This window comes from Columba livia, chromosome 1 (assembly GCF_036013475.1).
Source record: "Columba livia isolate bColLiv1 breed racing homer chromosome 1, bColLiv1.pat.W.v2, whole genome shotgun sequence".
NCBI lineage: Eukaryota > Metazoa > Chordata > Aves > Columbiformes > Columbidae > Columba > Columba livia.
The window spans coordinates 31,478,932-31,494,235 of record NC_088602.1 but is presented as its reverse complement, the minus strand read 5'-3'; the positions used below and the strand labels follow the sequence as shown (position 1 = coordinate 31,494,235).

The following is a 15,304-nucleotide window of genomic DNA, read 5'->3' as shown; positions in this document are numbered from 1 at the left end:
GGCTACAACCAGGCAAATTCCTAATGAGTTCAGTTAAAGTAACTCAGGTTTGCATAGGCTCAGCCTAGTTCAATACCTGACCCATACTCGCTGAGATTGTGCAAGGAAAGGGGAATGCACTGTAGGAATCTGATAGATATGCAGATGTTTTGCTAAATCTCCAGAAAATTCTAGATATAGGTTCCTTCCTATATGAAGTTTAAAATGTTGAGATATCTCAGAATAAGCTTTTTAACATGGGACTGAGGCCCTCTCTGAAACTTTATTTAAAGCTATAAAGAAGGAGGAAAAGGGTACATTGTAAATAAGTTAGAAGCAGCAAAGATGTTTTAACAGACAGACAGCTGTTTCAAGCCAAATAAAGTATCCCACAAGGCTCAGACATTATGAAATAGATATGTATTTGCTTTATTATGGATTTACCACATCTGCGTAGTGGCAATGGCACAATTTTATTTGCATCCCAGACCTTGTAAGCTCCACTGGTCACCATTTAAGTCAAAAAACATCAGAGGGTCTTGCCAAAAAAGACATCTCAGTGAGAAAGCCAAAGCCTCTGCCAAAACCATGAGTTTAGAGTATAGAAAATTTACAAGGAGAAAAAACAAACAAACAAACAAATAAAACTAAACAAACCAACATAAGACACACAGCTCTTTAGCAGGGGCTCAGAAGCATCTCAGCACCTGTGGATAAAACCTTACTGTGTTTTCCAGAACGCTTGAATATTGAATACAGACAGGAGACCACTTTTTTCGTGTGGTAGGTAAGTTAACTTGTTTAGCTGCCAGACCAGCCAAGGTCAGAGTTAAAAACCCGACCTGAAGTAAGGCGAGAATAATTCTTCAATCGTGTCACATTGCTTTACATAGCACACCTTACAGCCAGTGAATTCTCTCTGCATTGCTTGTCTGCAGAAGTACCATCAGAGTGGACTCCGGACAAACTGCAGGTTTCTAAGGGAACCCTCAAGAGCATCTAATGACATTAAACTATTCACTGCACCCATCTGCAGCATGAGCAGGTTATTCCATCTGTTCTTCCAATGACACTTTCAGTGTCTCTCTTGCAAGGTTTCTGACATCGTCACCTGTCCTTGCAACCAGCATTTAATGTCCACAGTCTCAGGTCTGGATGGGTGCAGTTTTCTACAGGGGACAGTATGAACATTAAGCACCAGGTTCAAAGTAAGCAACAGGATTTTGCTTGTAAAAGTGATTCTTCACAGAGCTAAGCCATGGAGCACCTTGCCATGGATGCTTCAAATCATGGTATTTTACATGGGCTCAAGAGGAGTCTTGGTAAGTCTAAAGAAGAGAAACAAGAAGATGGTGATTAAATACAAAGAGGCCACCTCTGCCTTGAGAAATCACTGAGCCATAGCTGGCTGTTGAAGAGTATTCAAAAGCCCTGTCATGATTTCTTGCCTATTATGTGCCAGACATCAACTACGGATAGCTGGATACTGTCCTAGATGGATTTTTGCCCTGAGCTAATGGACACTTATATTCTTTCTCAGTCTATCCTGGGATTGAATAAGCCCAGAAGCTCCATAAAAGCTGAAACACAATCCATCTTTGCCAGCCTACAAGTTAGCCAAGGTCACTTGAAATGTTAATGGCAGAACTACAAATAAAACAGAATTGTGTCACCACTTACACTCATTCTGATGACTCAGTCTTGTGGGTAAACAGCAAAGAAATAATTAACAAACAATGAAAACTGTAAAAGTCTCTCATCACAGCACAGATCTAATTTTTCCTATTACTCTTGCATACACACTCCATTATTCTCTGAATCATTGTGAATGCAGTGACCACTTTTGCCTGACAGCATGTCTTGATGACAGAGTGCTCTTAGTGGAACCAGATATGAATGAAAATTCCATCACTGATATAAAAAAGCATATTCTGGTATTTTAAAAGTATAGGAGATCATGATAGCCAGTAAAGGTTATAGGAATCAACCTTTTTTGTTGTTGTTCAGCCAGGCCCTTTCCGAGGTACAATATTAAATGCAAGGATTTTATGTTCTATGATGAGGTACTATGTAGTGTAGAAAATCTCACAGGTCTCATAAATTCTGATACGAAAAGGTAATAAAAATCATTGTTTGGAGTTTAATGTGAAGCCAGCATTGTAGAGAATGATGCAGACCATAAGTTTATAGTAAAGGTAAGGTCAGGGCATTGGCGAAGGTAAAATAGGCTATCTTCTGCAAATTTTCTCTTTCATTATTTGTGGATCCTTTCTTAAGTAGAGTGATCATTTCAGTATTTCAGCTAGACATGAGCAGTCTTTATTTCTTTTCTTTACTCAGTATTCTCCATAGCTTCATTCTTGATCATTCCATCAAATCACTAACTTCCCTGACAGACAGAAGCACACTGGAGACACTGTGAACCCTTGCCTAGTTTTTATCCATGAATTTCCTAATAAAGAAGTTCTCTAGCAAAACACTATTTGATAGCCATGGAAAAGGAAGACACCAAGTCCAGAGGGAAAGCCTGGAAAGGAAGTCAGGCCCCATGGGACCTGACCAGTGACCCCACCACGTCAACACGTCTTTCTCTTCCAATTCCCAATAAGTTCAGGCAGGCAGATCAAGTTACACAGTATCACAGTATGTTTGGGATTGGAAGGGACCTCAAAAGATCATCTAGTCCAATCCCCCTGCTGGAGCAGGAACACCTAGGTGAGGTCGCACAGGAACATGTCCAGGTGGGTTTTGAATGTCTGCAGAGAAGGAGACTCCACAACCTCCCTGGGCAGCCTGTTCCAGTGCTCTGTCACCCTTACTGAGAAGTTTTTTTCTCAAATTTAAGTGGAACCTCTTTTGTTCCAGCTTGATCCCATTACCCCTTGTCCTATCATTGTTTGCCACTGAGAAGAGCCTGGCTCCATCTTCGTGGCACTCACCCTTTATATATTTATAAACATTAATGAGGTCCCCCCTTAGTCTCCTCTTCTCCAAACTAAAGAGCCCCAGCTCCCTCAGCCTTTCTTCATAAGGGAGGTGCTCGACTCCCTTAATCATCTTGGTTGCCCTACGCTGGACCCTCTCCAGCAGTTCCCTGTCCTTCTTGAACTGAGGGGCCCAGAACTGGACACAATATTCCAGATGTGGTCTCACCAGGGCGGAGTAGAGGGGAAGGAGGACCTCTCTCGATCTACTAACCACCCCCCTTGTAACACACCCCAGAATGCCATTGGCCTTCCTGGCCACAAGGGCACAGTGCTGGCTCATGGTCATCCTGTTGTCCACCAGGACCCCCAGGTCCCTTTCCCCTACACTGCTCTCTAATATGTGATTTCCCAACCTATACTGGAACCTGGGGTTGTTCCTGCCCAGATGCAGGACTCTAAACTTTCCCTTGTTAAATTTCATCAGGTTATTCCCCACCCAACTCTCCAGCCTGTCCAGATCCCGCTGGATGGCAGCACAGCCTTCTGGTGTGTCAGCCACTCCTCCCAGCTTGGTGTCATCAGCAAACTTGCTGATAGTACACTCTATTCCCTCGTCTAAATCATTAATGAATATATTGAATAATATTGGCCCCAGTACTGACCCCTGATGCACTCCACTAGATACTGGCCTCCAACTATACTCCGCACCATTGACTACCACTCTCTGGCTTCTCTCCTTGAGCCAGTTTACAACCCACCTCACTACTCTATTGTCTAGACCACACCTCCTCAACTTAGCTGTGAGGATGCTGTGGGAGACTGTGTCAAAGGCTTTACTGAAGTCAAGGTAGACCACATCCACCGCTCTGCCATCGTCCATCCACCTTGTTACATTCTCATAAAAGGCTATGAGGTTGGTCAAGCATGACTTACCCTTGGTAAAGCCATGCTGACTGCCCCTAATAACCCTCTTATCCTTGATATGCCTTGAGATGGCACCAAGGATAAGCTGTTCCATTACTTTCCCAGGGACAGAGGTGAGGCTGACCGGTCTATAATTACCCGGGTCCTCCTTCTTGCCCTTTTTGAAGACTGGAGTGACATTTGCTTTCCTCCAGTCCTCGGGCACCTCTCCCGTTTCCCAAGACTTGGCAAAGATGATGGAGAGTGGTCCAGCAATGACTTCAGCCAGCTCCCTCAGCACCTGAGGATGCATCCCATCTGGACCCACGGATTTATGGATGTCTAGAGTATTTAATTGCTCCCTAACCCAGTCCTCATCGACTCAAGCAAACTCCTCCATTGACCTGGCTTCATCTGGGGTCTCAGGGGTACAGGGCTCCCCAGGACAGCCTCCAGCAGAGTAGACAGAGACAAAGAAGGCATTCAGTAATTCTGCCTTCTCTGTATCTTCTGCCACCAGGGCACCCACCCCGTTCATTAGTGGGCCTACATTGCCTCTAGTATTAGTTTTATCTGCTATGTATTTGAAAAAGTTCTTTTTGCTGTCCTTGGCCCCTCTCGCCAGCTGTAATTCTAAGGAGGCCTTGGCTATCCCAGCTGCCTTCCTACATCCTCTAACAGCAGCCTTATATTCGTCCCAAGTGGCCAGCCCCTGCTTCCATGACCTGTAAACTCTCCTCTTCTGCTTGAGCATACCCAACAGATCCCTATTCAACCACGCAGGCCTCCTGGCTCCCTTCCTTGACTTCCTTTGTGTTGGGATGCTCTGATCCTGAGCGTGGAAGAAGCAATCTCTGAATGCAATCCAGCTATCTTGGGCCCCTTTTCCTTCAAGCAGTCTTGCCCATGGGATTTCCCCCAGCAATTGTTTGAAAAGGCCAAAGTTAGCCCTGCTAAAGTCCAGGGTTGCAATTCTACTTGCTATTCTGTTCCTGCCACACAAGATGCTGAACTCCACCATCTCGTGGTCACTGCAACCCAGGCAGCCCTCAACCTTTACTGCTTCGACCAGACCCTCCTTGTTAGTGAGGATGAGATCCAGCAGTGCACCTCTCCTAGTCGGCTCCTCCACCACCTGCATGAGGAAGTTATCATCAATGCACTGGAGGAACCTCCTGGACTGTGGCTGGCTGGCTGAATGGTCCTTCCAGCAAACATCAGGGAAGTTAAAATCCCCCACAACAACCAGGGCCTGTGACTGTGAGGCCACTCTCAGCTGCCCATAGAAGGCCTCATCAACTTCCTCAGCCTGATCTGGTGGCCTGTAACAGACGCCCACAACAGTGTCACCCCTGCCAGCCTGCCCCTTGATCCTGACCCATACACTCTCTACTCGCTCATCATCCACTCCTGGGCAGAATTTAGTACATTGTAGTTGCTCTCTCACATAGAGAGCAACTCCACCACCACGCCTGGCTGCCCTGTCTTTCCTGAAAAGGGCATAGCCATCCATGACCACATTCCAGTCATGTGAACTGTCCCACCATGTTTCCGTAATTGCCACCAGATCATAATCTCCCGACCGAACACAGGATTCTAACTCCTCCTGCTTATTCCCCATGCTGCGCGCATTGGTGTACAGGCATTTCAGGGAGCGAGCAGAGCACACCAATTTCTCCCTAGGGGCATAGGAGGCCACCCGGTCCTCATCGGTTTTAGAATGCTGCCCCACTGGGACAAGCCCAGCTACAACCCCATCCCCCGTCGAGCCTGGTTTAAAGCTCTCCAAATGAGCCCAGCTAATTCCTGCCCCAGCATCCTTTTGCCCCTGCGAGATAAACCTTTCCCGCTTGACACTGTCCGGACTGGAGTCTTATAAAACCAACCACTATCAAAAAATCCAAAGCCCTGCCTGTAGCACCAGTCTTGGAGCCAACCATTTAGAGACTGAATTTTCCTATTCCATCCCACATCGTCCCTTGAAGATGGAAGGAGTGAAGAGAAGATCACTTGAGCCCCTGAGTCTTTCACCATCCTTCCCAAGACCTTGAAATCGTTCTTCATTCCCCTCAGACTACAGGAAGCAGCTTCCTCCCCATCTGTCTAGAAGAACAGCAGCGGGTAGTAGTCTGTGGGGTGCACCAGTTTGGGGAGCTCTCTAGCAATATCCTTGATCCGGGCTCCAGGTAGACTACAAACTTCCCTAAGATGAGAGTCAACTCTGCATATTGGGCCCTCTATTCCTTTCAGAAGGGAATTTCCTATTACAATCACCCTTCTTAAGTTAATTTCTTCTCCTGAAGTGAAATTTGGATAAACATAGCAACACTGAAACATGAAGCTAGTCTTTATAATCATAATGCACTGACTACATCTTTAGGTCTGAATCCTAACTGAGCTTTGGAAATAAGCTCAGAGGCACAGAGCTCAGGGTAAACATTCAACTGCTTATTGTTCATGCTAAAGTAAACTGTTTGCAGGTAAGAATCACTGCAAGACATTGTCACAAAGAACCTGCACATGTAATAAAAAATAAAGGCATTATTTCTTAGTGTTGTTTTTTTTTAAAAAAAAAGTTGGAGCAAAAACTGTTTTCTTACCTATTTGCTTTCCTTCTTCTTTATTACTATTAAAAAGAATTTTGTGGACTTCAGGAAATTCTAAATGGAGACAACATACAAAATAGCAAATCTCTTGTAAACTAAGGGGAAAAAATATTTGACAGGGGATTAATATTAATTATCAGTATGAAAGCATATTTGCAATAATAAAGAACTGTTATCAAGGAAATTAAATAAAATCTCAAATTACAAGAAAGTAAACTAAAGCAAAATAGATGTACTGTCAAAAATCTATAGATCACAAGAATTGTTTGCCATGTGTATAAGGGGAAAAAAAGAGTGAATTTAGGGATCAAAAGACAACACATTTGTCTTGGTTGATGCACTTGCATGGTAGTGCATCTTGGCTGAACAAATGGCATGATAAGCTATTGAATAGGAAATAACTTCTGTCACCTAGTCTGTGATGATTTATGCAAGAAATGATATGAATATATAGAATATTCACACATATCTTGTAAGAATCCGAGTTCTCTTATGTGAGAGAAAAGAGCAAAGTCTGTTTTACTGCTGTAGAATCAGACTACTGGAGAATCTTGCTTCAGTTAAAATCTCCAAAGCACCTACTGCACGATATCCTAGTAGAAGATACAGCTATCAACTCCGTGCAGGACTCTGCTGATAAGCATGGCAGCCTTTATTCCTATTGAATCAGGACAATCTAATGATTGAATCTAAATGGAAAAGGCAACCCCAAAAAATTGCATTTGGTTTCTTTCCTTGCTTTGTCTAAAGCAGCTACTCTTTACATTTACTGCCATATACAAAAATATAACAAATTAATTGTGTAGGCAAAATTGGCATTGACACTTTCAAGTGTAAAGGTTTGTAGCCTTATTAGCATGATGTGTATCCTTAGTGCAACTTCATATATTTTTAAGATAGCAAGCTTGAGGAGAAAAAAGGAAAAATATTAATCACGGAATTTCACTATCCCTATAGAAGGAAGGTGTAGATTATCAACCTCTTCTAATTACTGCCTTTCCTATTGTTAAAGGTGGTATAGCTGGAGTGATGTTCTATCTATATTTACCTGGTTAGTGCAGAACCACAGCTGCATAAAGCAGGCTGGCCATCCTCGTGGAAAAAACTCTGGCACATGACAAAACAGAAGGTGAGTATCAATAAAACAGCTCAGCAGACAAAGGGAACAAGAGCTCCTGTCTTAGAGGTGAGCATGCAGCACCCTAGTGTGGCAAAAAGCCCAGGATTTTCACCCAGAAGCATGGAAACTGGATAGTCTCTTGTCATCAGCACATCTCAAAGGCAGCAGGTGACAGCTCATCAGATCTGTAACTCATTTTCGTTGGAAAAGACCTTTAAGAACATCCAGTCCAACCATTTACCTAATGCTGTCAAGTCCACCACTAAACCGTGTCCCTAAGAACCTCATCTATGTGTCTTTTAAACACTTCAGGGATGGTGACTCCAGCACTTCCCTGGCAGCCTGTTCCAATGCCTGACAACCCTTCCTGTGAATAATTTTTTTCTAATATCCAACCTGAACCTCCCCAGGTGAAACTTGAGGCTGTTTCCTCTTGTCCTATCATGCCTCAACTTTATTGCCTATGTGAGCAGTTTTTGACTGAAACACTCGCTTCTGGCAACTTAACTGACTTGCTGATAAGGGCAGATAGCTCTGATTTCTCAGCTGTGAAGCAGAACTACCTCCCAGTTCTAACTGACAGCATCTCAAGGAAAAGTGGATGAACTCAAGCTGAAGGGACTGGAATATGCCATGTGAGGTGAAATACTCAGGTGGTAAGAGCAAGCCTTCAAAAAGCTCTCTGCAAAAATGGCATGAGGATTTACTGACACTAACTTGAATAGATTTTAATCCTTTGACCATTGAATGTGTTTTTCCTTTCTAAATTATATTTTCCCAATGTATCTGTTAGAAGTAACTGTACTGGCTTTCATGACACTTCCCCAGAAAACTGATGCATAAAGATGGCTTAGTAAACTTACAAAACCTAAACCAAAGGAATTAAACTAAGCGACTTCAACTATACCTGACACCTTCACAAGAAATAAAATCATCCACACATGTTCGTATTTCAGTAACTCTCTACATCCCAGGAGATCCTGGAAGACTTAAAAGATTCAAGCCTCTGTGATCGCTTACAGGCTTTGGCTTGAAGGACATGAATGCAGCTACTCATGTCAGAGTTAGGAGCTACTTGTTTCCATGAAATTAAAAAGTAAAGCCATTATTTAAATGAAAAGGTGCAGACCTTTTAATGGATTTCTGCATTTTTTGCAAATACTGAGTACACGAGCTTGTTGGAATAGCTCTTACCTGCTGCCGGAATAGAATTATGGAAGAGTTCAGGTTGAAAGGGGTCTCTGAAGGCCACCTCCTCCTCCCCTCCGGCCACCCCTTGCTCAAAGCAGGCCCAGCTTCCAGCTGGTCACTCGGTGCCGTGTCCAGTCAGGTCTTCAGCCTCCCCACAGATGGAGGTTCCACAGCCTCTCCAAGCAACCTGCTCTGGAGTTCTGCCACTCTCACCCCAACACTCAGCACCATCAGAGACAGCTCAGGCTCCAGGAGACTCCCTTCAGCTCCCAAATCAAAGGAGTTCTGGCATTGCCTTTTTGGGTGAGGCTCAGCTCTCTGCACAATAATATACAACAGTAGAAAAGCACTCTCCATCCAACTAGAATTGCAGCAGAATCTTACTGATTTATTAAAAAAAAAAAAAAAAGAGTATTGCAGTACTTTATTATGTAAATGTGATCAGAGCTTATTTACATTTCAACATAAAAGCAACATATCATACATTTCCTAACTTCTGGTATTGATTTCTATCCAGCTGTAACATTACCACAAGGTATGAGTTATGGTAAGAGTCTTGGTGATTTAGTGGAAGCATGAGGTGTCACAGAAATCTTTTGGATAAAATAGAAATGAGGAAACAGTTGACAATGTTCAATTTTAAATTTTCATTACTAGGGTCCAGGATAACAACCATCTGCTTCAATGTGAGGGAATACCCATACAACTTCCAAGCTCACGTTTCAGTCAGCCTGCTGGCAGGACTTTGATGCCACGTGCTGTTGCCACATTCCACCCGGCTTCTGAATGCCAGCTTTGCAATGGAAAATATTTTAACATAATCCTCACATCTTCCAGCGCACACTTATGCCAAGCGAATGTGAATATGTAGTAAATTCCACAGCCCGGGAACCACATGCATGAGATTCTGAGAATGACAGATGTTTTTTCTGGTTGTGTAGCTGCTTTTCAAGCAGCTTTGCACACTGTGTGCTTTTCTGACCTAGTTTCTCTATGCGTGTTCTTCTTAAGGAAGGTCTGCATAGTCATTTTAATCTGACATAAATCTGGCCTGTTACTAACATGGTCAGTCCCATCATTCTTGTTCTCAGCTGCTCACACTCGTTGTCTCCCTTGAGCCAATTTACTCCTGTACTTGAGCTGTAAATCATCTCAGGCAACCCATCCTGCTGAAAATAATAATCTTTTTCACAGTTTGCTGAGTTAGGTTTGGCTTCATACTGTTTAATCTGATCTAAGTCTGTCCCATCCCCTACCTGTGCTGCCCACAGCATGCTAGAAAACAAATTCCTCTAAAAAAAAAATGATTTGAAGCCAGATTGATTCACTCATCCAGTTCACTTCACAGCCACTTCAATAGCAACGATAAGTGTGAGGAGCAAGTGCTTAGACCTGAAAAGTCAGCGACTCTCTTTCAACAGCAGTCTGGACACATTCTGCTTTAAACACACTTTCAGCTGCTTATCTCAGACTACTTTCTCAGATTAAATATTAATAAACAAGTTCACAGGAGTACATGAATCATAACCTTGCAAGCTTTTCAATCACACTAGAAGATGCATTTTTGCTTTCTCATTCTTTCTTTGTTCTCATCCCTTTTCTTCAGCGGATGTCTGTTCACCATCACACTCAGAAATAATGGCCTGTACTTACCTCATGATCAGTGCAAAACCTCTGAGCATATGCCCACATCCTAAATAAATCCTGAAGAGAAACTGCTTAGAACAGATTCAGCCAATAAAATGTGTTTTATTTTCACATAGTATTTGCTATGTTAATGACCACAAACATAAGATCAAGAAATGGAAACAAACATCAACATACAAGCAGATTTCAAAACATTATCAAAAAAGCTATTTTGAAGTCCAGTAAATAATACTTCATGTCCTTGTTGCGATTAACAGGCTGGTGAAAGGAAAATCTTAACCTACTAACAAATATTACAGTTGTTTATAAGAAATATTAAGGTTTCTGTGTTCTACATAATTATCTTAATGTAGTCAATAATTGTAAGAAATGGTATCCTCCTACCAGTCTAACAAGCACAAGGACTGTATTTTTTGTATTTAAAAAGGTATAAATAGAATCAAAGTGGGCCACCCTGACACTTGTTTGTAAATGCTGTTTGGCATAAGGAAAAAAGCGTACATAAAATGTAGAATGTTTTCATTGTTCAGGTAAACAGCCTTGTGGTGTTTTGATATATTGGACCAGAATGAGCTTAGTGGGTGAGGAAAAGTCTTTCGATAACATTTTTGTAAGATCTTTGTCATCTTAATCTGTAAATATAGAAGAGGCATAACTGACTGATGTTTAATTGGGAGATCAGATATAAATGAAGTAGCTTGGTTTACAAGAAGTCAGTTATCTTGGCAATTTGCTCAAGATTATTATTTTTTTATTTACTAAGGTCAGTAATAGAGGGTGTGGGCTGACACAGCTAAAAAAACCCAGCCAAGTACTGCCAAAGGGCAGCCTTGTTTCTAGTGTGCCCAGCCACCGACTCCCAGCATTTCCTTCATGCCGTTGGGACTCATCTAATGCTGTATTGAGCCAGTTCAGGCAATTAGACGCCACAAAACTGATCTCACAAAAGGCCAATTAAGCCTATTCGGCCCTATCACCTTCATACGTAAACAAGTATTTAAAAACTTTACCAAAAAGGTGTTTTAAAGTCCTGCAAAGGAATACTACTTCATACCCCTGTTGTGATCAATAGGCTGATAAATATGACATGTTTATATGGTACACTGTTTTAATTTCATATTCCACATAATTACCTATTCTACATGATTATTATTAAAAATTGTAAAAATCAAGGTAACCATTTGCTAGCAGAAATTCTGTTATCTTCTTTATCAGTCAAGAACCATTGTTCTGTCTCTGGATCTGTGCTCAGCCAAGGTTGTGGTTTATTTTTCAATTATTTCTTAGTGATGTTTCAGAGTCAGACCCATCCCCCAGCAGCAACTGCGGGCTAACAAGAGCGACCACCTTTTAAGTTCTGAACAAATTTGCACCCTGACCTCCAAGAAGCTGACTTGAATTTACTTTGGTTTTATACATCCCTTATTTGCACAAATGCTTTTTCAACTCTCAGTGACCCCACTAATCCATTTGCATTCAGAAGCCAAAAATATGCAAACAGGAGTACAAAACACCAAGCCATTTCACCGTGCAGACAGCCTGCCTGGGAAGCACACCGCTGCCCCCACCAGCGACAGCTGCTGCTCTCATTCTGCTGGCAGGCCCGTCACACACCGGGTGCTGCCTCGCCGAACGCTCCGCCTGTGACTGTTCACCCGTGGGAGCCGGGTCCCGCTGGGTCCCGCGGGAGGACAGCCCGGGGAGCCCCAAGAGGGCGGCCCCGCCCCCTCGGCGACAGGCCACGCCCACCGCTGCGCGCATGCGCACCTTGCCCATTCCCACCACTACCTCCTCCCCCTGACCTCCCAAAACCAGGTCGCGGCCCCATTGGAGGAGCCGCCCCCGGGACTGAGGGGAGCGGAGCCCCGCGGCTGCCATGAGTGATGCGGCGCAGCCCCCGCGGCCCGGGATCGGTGTGGGGGTGGTGGTGACCAGCCCCTCGCACCCCAACTGCGTCCTCCTGGGCAAGAGGAAAGGCCCGGTAGGGGCCGGCACCTACCAGCTCCCCGGAGGCCACCTGGAGTTCGGGTAGGAGCCCCGAGCCCCCACTCCCCGCGGCCCCTGGGGCGCGGAGAGCCGGCTGCCAACCCCGGGCCTGGCTCCCCCGTCCTGTCCCCTGAGGCAGCCGTGCCTTCCCCCGCCCGCAGGGAGAGCCTGGCCGAGTGCGCCGCGCGGGAGACGCTGGAGGAGGCGGCGCTGCGGCTGCGCAACGTGCGCTTCGCCTCCGCCGTTAACTCCGTGTGCGCCACCGCGCGCTACCACTACGTCACCGTCCTCATGAAGGGCGAGGCGGAGCCAGGGGCGGAGCCGCGCAACCGCGAGCCCGACAAGAACGAGGGTGAGCGTGTCGTGTCGTGTCGTGTCGTGTCGTGTCGTGTCGTGTCGTGTCGTGTCGTGTCGTGTCGTGTCGTGTCGTGTCGTGTCGTGTCGTGTCGTGTCGTTCAGTCCACATGCGGAACCGGTGTGTGATTCCGTGCCGCATTTTGCACCTGGGACACGGCAGCCCTGGCTGTACATACAGACTAAGGGATGAGATGCTGGAAAGCAGCTCCACGGAGAAGGATCTGGGGGTTCTGGTCGACGGCAAGTTCAACATGAGCCAACAGCGTCCCTGGCAGCCACGAGAGACAACCGTGTCCTGGGTGCATCCAGCACAGCATTGCCAGCCGGGCAGGGAGGTGATTGTCCCGCTCTGCTCTGCACTGGTGCGGCCTCACCTGGAGCACTGTGTGCAGGTCTGGGAAACACAGGATAAAAATGATATAAAGCTACTGGAGAGTGTCCAGAAGATGGCTACAAAATTGGTGAAGGGTTTGGAGAGGAAGCCATATAAAGAGCAGTTAAAGTAACTGGGTTTGTTCAGCCTGGAGGAGACTGAGGGGAGACCCCATGGCGGCTACAGCTTCCTCACAAGGGGAGGAGAAGGGTCAGGCACTGATCTCTTTAGTGACCAATGACAGAACCCAAGGGAATGGCAGGAAGATGTGCCGGGGAGGTTCAGGTTGGACATTAGGAAAAGGTTCTTCATCCAGAGGGTGTTGGAGCACTGGAACAGGCTCCCCAGGGAGGTGTCACAGCCCCAAGCCTGACAGTGTTCAAGAAGAGACTGGACAACACCCTCAGACACATGGTGTGAACTGTGGGGTTGTCCTATGCAGGGACAGGAGTTGGACTCGATGATCCTTGTGGGTCCCTTCCAACTCAGGACATTCTGTGATTCTGTGATCCTGCAGCTCTGAGAAAACACTTCCAGTTGGGTCAAGACTTAAGGGGAAAGAGGGTAAATAAATTTAAAATAACTGCTTGTGCAGCAGGGAACGTCATTGGTAATTTCTGCACAAGAGGCAGAATTGCTGAGTGATGAATTTTGTACTCTCTGTTGGTTATTTGTGGTTTTTTTTGGGTTTTTTTTTCCCCCCTACAGGTTGGGAATGGGTGAAGTGGAACGAGTTTCCTCCAGTGGATCAGCTGTTCTGGGCCCTGCGCTGTTTGAGAGAGCAAGGTTACGATCCTTTCACAGAAGAGCTCGATCACCTAAAGGGGTACACGGGAAGTCACCAGCTGGACTAAAAACTAAGTGTACATTATGTAACAAACCAAAGGACAGACCTGCCTTTTTGGTGTTAAAAAGAACGTATCAGGCTCACTCTTCTCATGTGAAAGTTATTACCCTTACTAAAGCCAAAAAGATGCCAAATGTTTCAGTGCTTTTGCCATATTTCATGAGAGAGTTGTCTCCCATTCCAGAGCTATTTCTATCTCTATTAGTTAACAACTGATGTTTTATTTTATAGAAAACTCAGAGTGTTTTGTCTGGTTAATTTTTATATAGATGAATAGCCCTTAGAAAGTCAGAATTAGTCAGTGAAGGTTACTCACTTGGAAACAGTTGTAGCATCAGGCCCAGGGGAAACAGATTTGTTTAAACCCCAGTCCTGCTTTCAATGTAAAATTACTTTGTATATCAGGCTGCTTTCCTGTAATTATAAATCTTGGGCCAATTTTTAAACTTATCCTTGTCTCGTAGCCTCAGTTAAGATACTGTTGTGAACAAAAGTCACATTTTCTGGACAATACGTGGTTCTGCAGACAGTAGTGCATACTTGAAAATAATTTTTTATAAACATGGAAATGTTTTGGTGGCTTGTCGCAGGTGTCAAGATGGTGTCATTCTGTATGGCTACTGGGAATTGATAGAATTGTTAATTATCAGTAATGACTAAGTCATTTAATTGGTACTGAATGAAACAACAGTACACAAAGATATACATATATATATATATATATATATATAAAGTATATATAAAAATCACTAAGTGGCTAATTTTTTTTTTAGTCTTCAGGGTTCTTTGAAAACACAGGGTTTTGTCTGTTTCCGTTAGATATACCCATTTTACAAAATCACAGAATCACAGAATGTTAGGGATCGGAAGGGACCTCAAAAGATCATCCAGTCCAATCCCCCTGCCGGAGCAGGAACACCCAGATGAGGTTACACAGGAAGGCGTCCACGCAGGTTTTGAATGTCTCCAGAGTAGGAGACTACACAATGCCCCTGGGCAGCCTGTTCCAGTGTTCTGTTACCCTCACTGAGAAGTTTCTTCTCAAATTTAAGTGGAACCTCCTGTGCTCCAGTTTGTACCCATTACCCCTTGTCTTACCATTGGTTGTCACTGAGAAGAGCCTGGCTCCATCCTTGTGACACTCACCCTTTACATATTTATAAACATTAATGAGGTCACCCCTCAGTCTCCTCCAAGCTAGAGACCCAGCTCCCTCAGCCTTTCCTCATGAGGGAGATGCTCTGCTCCCCTAATCATCTTTGTGGCTCTGCACTGGACTCTCTCCAGCAATTCCCTGTCTGTGTGCACAAGCACAGGCACGTCTCAAGAAGAGCCAGAGGCCACGAATGCAATTACAAAGAGCAAGTT

At 44.6% G+C, this 15,304-nt stretch overlaps 1 protein-coding gene across 1 annotated transcript; it reads left to right on the top strand.

Moving 5' to 3' along the window:
• The first annotated feature begins 12,125 nt into the window (after positions 1-12,125).
• On the top strand, positions 12,126-14,685 carry NUDT15 (nudix hydrolase 15). The gene is made up of 3 exons (XM_065053855.1): positions 12,126-12,401; positions 12,521-12,711; positions 13,798-14,685. Exons 1-3 carry the CDS (start codon positions 12,250-12,252, stop codon positions 13,941-13,943), a joined length of 489 nt encoding a protein of 162 aa, XP_064909927.1. The 5' UTR covers positions 12,126-12,249; the 3' UTR covers positions 13,944-14,685.
• Positions 14,686-15,304: the final 619 nt, after the last annotated feature.